General features: G+C 35.1%; 1 protein-coding gene across 2 annotated transcripts; it reads right to left on the bottom strand.

The window, feature by feature from the left end:
- Positions 1–1211: 1211 nt before the first annotated feature.
- On the bottom strand, positions 1212–4104 carry LOC117408937 (nucleoredoxin-like protein 2). Of its 2 annotated transcripts, none has more exons than XM_034014410.3 (3): positions 4039–4104; positions 3074–3632; positions 1212–2131 (listed from the first exon to the last, which is right to left on the bottom strand). In XM_034014410.3, the coding sequence occupies exons 2-3, from the start codon at positions 3373–3375 to the stop codon at positions 1963–1965; spliced, it is 471 nt and encodes a 156-aa protein (XP_033870301.2). In that variant the 5' UTR covers positions 3376–3632; positions 4039–4104; the 3' UTR covers positions 1212–1962. The 2 variants fall into 2 exon arrangements, with proteins under 2 accessions (XP_033870301.2, XP_033870300.2); XM_034014409.3 differs by having other exon boundaries at positions 4014–4103.
- Positions 4105–6515: the final 2411 nt, after the last annotated feature.

Here is a 6515-nt window from a genome sequence, read left to right as displayed (position 1 = left end):
TCGTTTTTCTATTTTATTTTTGAGGAGTGCAACGTTGAGGGCAAGACATTTACATTATTTCTAACAGCCATGGTAATAAAATCCATTGTCAATTGGATCAACTTGGGTTATTCTAATACCAAGCTCTGCAAGCATTACCCAAACTCAGCTGTTTAATTTAGGTTAAACATGATTTATTTTCCACACAATGCAGTAGTAAACAGAATACTACATGGATGTGCCTGGTGTAATATTCTACATGGGGTTAGTTTAAGCACTTTTAGATGTTGTTTTCCAGGGAACCAAAGTCATTTTAGACAACAGGATAAGAACAAAGATAGTCTCACAAATGTAGATAAAAGATAAAATGCAAATGGCAAGTAACGGTCAAGTGGCTGTTGTAAGTTGCAAGAATCAGTCAGAAGACGAGACTAAAGTGCCAATAGAGCATTTTTATTTGAGGCAGACTCTATACTACCTAAATCCGATTGATATATCTAGCCATACCTGTCATGTGGGAGCAGAATAGTAGTGGTTTTAGCTACAGTACATAGATTCAGTTGCAAACACTGGAATACATTGAGGTGATTGGAAGGAGAAATACTGTTTAACTATATATTGAAACCGTTCATATCTGCAACAAGTGGTTTCTTGCTAGTGTTATACCATTACCATATATGTATGTATTGGTCTACTGGAGACAAACTGGGGGGTTTTATGGTAGTGCTCTTACAAAGTATCTTGAAATCAGAGCAAGTATAATTCAAGGTTCTGCTTACAGAAAATAGGCTATTAGCTGTTCAAGCAGTTTTCAAAACAATTGTCAGCAATCTCTCTTTGTTTACATCAAGACAAACAAACTCTACGTGATCCCTTGAGGCAAATTAACTGAACACAAGCTAATTAATCGGACTGAATTGTTCCAAAACAAAAGCAAACCCAGACTGCGGTTCACTGTATGCACTTCAGTGCACCATCAACACAAACCTGTAAGTGGGGTTAGGTTAGGTTTTCCGTCAATTAAGTTTAATCTCTAAATCAAACCAACACCATGTTCTACCACCCAGACTGGTTCAAATATATTTTTTATACCAACTTTTGTATATTATAGCCTATTCATATTTAAAAATAAGTGTGACTGTGTCGTACCATTGTGCAGTGTGACTGCTTTAAGACTATAAACAACAACTGCATGTTTAAATAAATAGTTATATTTATTGAAAGCAGCAAAAAAAAAACATTTCCAAAGATTTGTTTTTCACATTTGGTGCCTACAAATATTATTAGGAAGGCAGTACCAAGAAATGTACCGGTGATCATATATTTGTTTCATCTTACATATAACTAAATACAAAAAAGGGAAGTATTTCATTACTATGTACCTGTAAAGAAATATATGCCATGCTACTGCATTATGTAAATACATTTAATTCCAGCAGATAGCCGGATGCCAATAGCTTTCTTACAACTAGCCTATACATTAATTACTCATTCCTTGCAATGGGCGACCTTAAAAACATGTCAGTAACATCTGGCATTGGACTGGCAAGAGCATTTTAGCTTAGATGACTGACATTAAATGTTACATTTTTTGATGAGAAGATAATATCTATCTTCCATCCACTGAATTCCATTAAGACTGCTGGATGTTTAATTAGCTAAGGAAATCAATATAAATGAGACATTTGAAATAGGCTCATTTAATAGAAACTAACTTTTTTCACAGTCCTTGCCAAAGTCCAAATATAGGTTTTGTCTATGTTTGTCATATATAATTTAATACATAAATACATTCCTCTGCAAAACTCTTTGGACTATCTTTTTGCACATGTATCTAAAAATACATTACATAATAATCTAAACATGTCTAAATGTTTTGTCATATATTTGCATAGGTGTCTATTAAAAAAAAGATGTGTTAAAACAATGCGCAAATGTACATTCTCAGTATGCTGCAGAGCTAACTCATACCATAACTTATGTTCAACCTGAAAAATTCTGGAAAATATCTGCCACTTCCAGCCAGTTTTTGAAGCAGGCTAATCCTTGATCCCGGATTTGTTTTCGGCCTTTATCAGTAATGACTTCTCCATTTTCTTTCACAATTACCAGCTTTGGTATGGCTGTGATGTTGTACTTCTTTTTTAATTCACTGTAAGAGAAGAAAACGTTTAATCCAAACAGTTAAGTTAAATTCCTTTTTTTAAATACAAGAATGTGGTATCTATTTATTTATTTATTTATTTATGTATGTTTAAATATACACTTTATTGCTCAAAAGGGTTCAATGTTTAGTGATTCCATAAATGTTAAAACTAAACTCGGACGTGTCACCCACTGCTTTCTATGCAGGCATCTGGGTTGAACCTATTTTTAGACTTAATTCCATTAGTGTTTGAATCTTAAAGAGCACATACAGACCTTTTTATGTTATTGTGTTACGTGTTCCCATGTGTTGCTACAACTGTTTACGTAAGGTGTGTGTATTGTTTTAATTTTATTTATTTTTTTACATTTTGCCCATTTTTTTAAAAACTTTTAAATTGCATTCCCTGCCTCAAGATTGCTTCACATGGACCTCTCAGAACTACATTTCCTATCATCCTCCTGCTCACTGGTAAATCCATCTCAGGGATTACATGCTTGAGATTTAGCATTGACAGTGAGATTGACAACATTTAATACATTATAGGCATGCATCTAATTGCATGGGTTCTGTTTTTTTTAAATGACTGACTCATATACTAATTTAAGTCAACTATTATGAATATAATACTGCTACTATACACAATATCATCCTTACATTTTCAATGACACCTAGGTAGGCACACATGGCATTTATTTTAAAAGCTAGACTGTAATGGACAGCCGTGACCTTACAAAAACTGTAAATACAGTTAATGTGAAGTGCCAGTGTGCAAATGAACATAGATCCAACCCGCCCTGTGTTTCAGATGTGTGTCTTTAAAAAACTTATGGAAAAAAAAATCTAATTTACGCTAAAGCTGGCCGTTGAAACTGATTTCTACTGCACTGTACTTCCAAACTTGTATTAAGCGTTTTCTAAATGTCAGGTATGAAAGTGTACACTTACTGCCTATACGGATCACTCCATGGCAGCGCCAACCAGTCTCCGTGCAGATCATGCATGTACTCCACCATGTCCTCTGCCGTCTTGTCTGAAGAGATAAAAACTATTTCGAACTGGGCAGGTGGGTCGTTTTCCTCAACGAGCTCCGTGTGGAAGTCACAGAGAATCGGCGTGAAATCTCTGCAAGGAGGGCACCAACCAGCAGAGAAATACAGGCCGACGACTTTATTTCTTAGAGCCTCTTCAGGGTCCACTGAATCCCCATCCTTATTCAGAAGCGTCCGACCAGAAAACACATCAACCATATTCTTCTTTTGGTCTTATTAAAGCGTTGCCCACAGATTTTGTAGTCAGATTTTAAGCATAACCTACACCTACAGAGTAAGTGTTAACTGTTTATCTTTCTACTTCTTTTCGTCAGACTTCTCTACACATCGCTTTCAAAATTAAAAACATGTAATGAACTTCAGCGCACCAGTTACCTGGTACAGATGATCAGCGATCTTGTCCTTAACTAATTTAATTGAACTGTAAATTAATCCAGGATGACGAAGGTTGTTGTCTGTGAAAAGGATAGAGTACTGACTAGTAATGTAACACGCTTCTAACATCAACATTGGAAGAAAACAGCCTAATACTAGCTAGCTAAATAGAATACATCTACAGATCTAAAAGTGCACAGTATACAAAATGTAATCTAAAAGGTTCATATACTGCATTTTATGTTATCAGATGTACATCCGTGTTGCGTTCAAAATGTGCTTTTAATAGTAAGTTACTTGAGGAATAGAAATTTGCCTGGTTCAAGAAAGTAACGCTTGCCCAAAACATTGGCTTTATACTTCAGCTACAATTTATTTAGAGTTACAAAATTTAAGCACACAATACATTCTTGCGGTTGGTGTTTAACGTATTAAGTGCTGTAAAAAATATAAATGGTTACCTCATTTGGTTTAAAATGCACTTACTGTGGTGATAAAGTAAGCTTTCGTACGGTGCTGTTTTCCTCTCTCTGTGTCATGTCAAAGTAAATTCACCACAAACCAATACAAACCCGCCTGCTTTCTTTATGCTGAGCGGCATCCAAACACACCAATCAATGAACGCTGTTTCAACTAGAGGAGGTATACCTTTCAACAAACTTTGCCAGTGAACACATTGAAAATACAAGGAAACTGTATAATCCAAAACCGACTGAATGTTACAACTCAGCGGGCAAGAGAGGGTCGTTGAGAATGGTTACGGGCAAGAGAGGGTCGTTGAGAATGGTTACGATAACTGTTTTTCATAATATTCCACCCATTTAAACAAAATTAATAACTTGAAAAGAAATACTACATATGTTTAAACATTATAAATTAATTTGTTTTCAAATAATCTTCAAGGGTCTAAACCAAATCCAATAATTATGTAAATCAACAATGTATACAATGTTTTGATGTCAGTCACTCAGAATGTTCGTTTTTCCCGTTAATTTAATGTTCTTTAATATATATATATATATATATATATATATATATATATATATATATATATATATATATACTGTAAGTATTTGCATTATTTTTTTGGCGTACATTCATCACAAACTGCCTGCCAACACGCATAAAATACCTAACAAGTTTTGATAGCAATACTATTTTCAGCGTCTTGAAGTTGGTGCATTAAAACAAATGCAATAAACTGTATTTTGACAATCGCGAATTCATTATTCAGAATGCAAAAGAAAAATAATAAAGGAATGTATCCAAATTATATTTTCTAATCTGCTTCAAAAACCATTACGTGTCCATTAGGAAAACGGGCTGCTGCAGTACAGAACATTTATATACCCCACCTTCAGCTTTTCTTTAAAAAAAAAAAAAAAAGTGCTACTGCCCTCACCTGGCACAAAAACGTATTACATATCCATGTTGAGTCTGAGACAAACACGTGACATGAATCACTTTCGGAAAACCAAGAAATCTAAAACAATGTAGGCCTATCGGTATTTTTTGTGTGTAAACTGCGACTATATTTGTTTAAATAAATAAATAAATAAATAAATACCACAGCTAAAAGTCAGTTATTCCTACTGTAAATAACCGATTTATAAAAGGTAAAACTTTATGAAATCTGAGTCTTGTATAAATACAGTAAAACTGAAATATTACCTAGAAGTGAACCACCCACTCGGCTTGTGGCACTGTTTCCATACACACATCAGATACACACTTAAAACATTTGAAACACAGCCTTGTTGAAAATGTCTTTTCTTGCGTTAGCTGTTTGTTTAAATGTTGCTACTGCTTCTTTGTAAATTAGTCGATGTTGCTGGAGAAGCGATGTGGTCTGTTTAAACTGAATTTTAAATTACATTCAATTAAAATGAATAATCTGCCAAGCAATTTACAAAGTTTCAGGTGTGTACTAGTTTAAGACAATAAAAACATTTCATACTGCAACAAGGCAGCAAGAGATAGCATCAGCACTTACATTAACACAGAAGGAAAGTAGAACACAGTCAAACTGGTCATTGTTCTACATGCAGATGAGATAGGAAACACACCGCCAGCGAATTCAACAGCGTAATCTTTAGACAGGCTGGCCTTACAGTATACATGGGTGGTCTTTATATAGGGTTGACTACAATTCAGCAGAGCTCAAGAGTTAGGAGGGACTTCAGTTTATGGCAGAACTGCAATACTGAGCTAGTTCACATTAAGAAATGGAAATGCCCGTATGTATGGTCTCGGCCGAAGAAGGGTTCTTAAAGTAGTGTACAAGAGCGTGTCTGTCATGGTCTTTACTGGCGTCCAGCCAGGTCACCTGGTGCTGCCTCACAATTGTGCTTGACATCCAAGAGTGAATGGAGGTAAATTCAAAGCACAGCCCTGACTGCCAAGAGTTTAACTTTTGAATACTGTTGGCAACTTCCACTGATTGAAGGTTGACAAATATGGAAGTGAATTCCTTGTCCGGCGCTTCACTTTTGGCAAGTTAGTTGCTTGGATTTTCCTACCAATCAAATAACCATATTTTCAAGTGCATTGAGAGCTTCCTACCTAAAATTTTGCATAGCTTAACATTCTTTTCAGTGCATTTTCTTAAAAAAAAAAAAAAAAAAAAAGTGCTCTTGAATTTCTTGAGCTACAGCAGAGGAATGCTAACTGTACCCATTATCTCATGCGTCAACAAGTTCACCACTAGAGGGCAGCTGTGTGTATTGTTAATTCAGTTAAATGTTAGATGAGTGCAAAACCATCACACAATAATGAGCCCTTCCAGACAGTCATATGGTCACGCAGGTGGAAAATAGACTAGCAGTACATTAAAACTTCATTTTGCTCAATAGCCTTTTTAAATTAAAGTCCTGAGGATAGTACTTTTTCATAATTTGTGGAAAAATCTAGACTTTGATACCCTCTTTTTCTCAGAGAACTAGGGAATAGTCAACACATAACTC

Source organism: Acipenser ruthenus, chromosome 1 (genome assembly GCF_902713425.1).
Source record: "Acipenser ruthenus chromosome 1, fAciRut3.2 maternal haplotype, whole genome shotgun sequence".
Classification (NCBI taxonomy): Eukaryota; Metazoa; Chordata; class Actinopteri; order Acipenseriformes; family Acipenseridae; genus Acipenser; species Acipenser ruthenus.
Note: the sequence above shows the minus strand (reverse complement) of the source record. Positions and strands in the feature narration are given on the sequence as shown.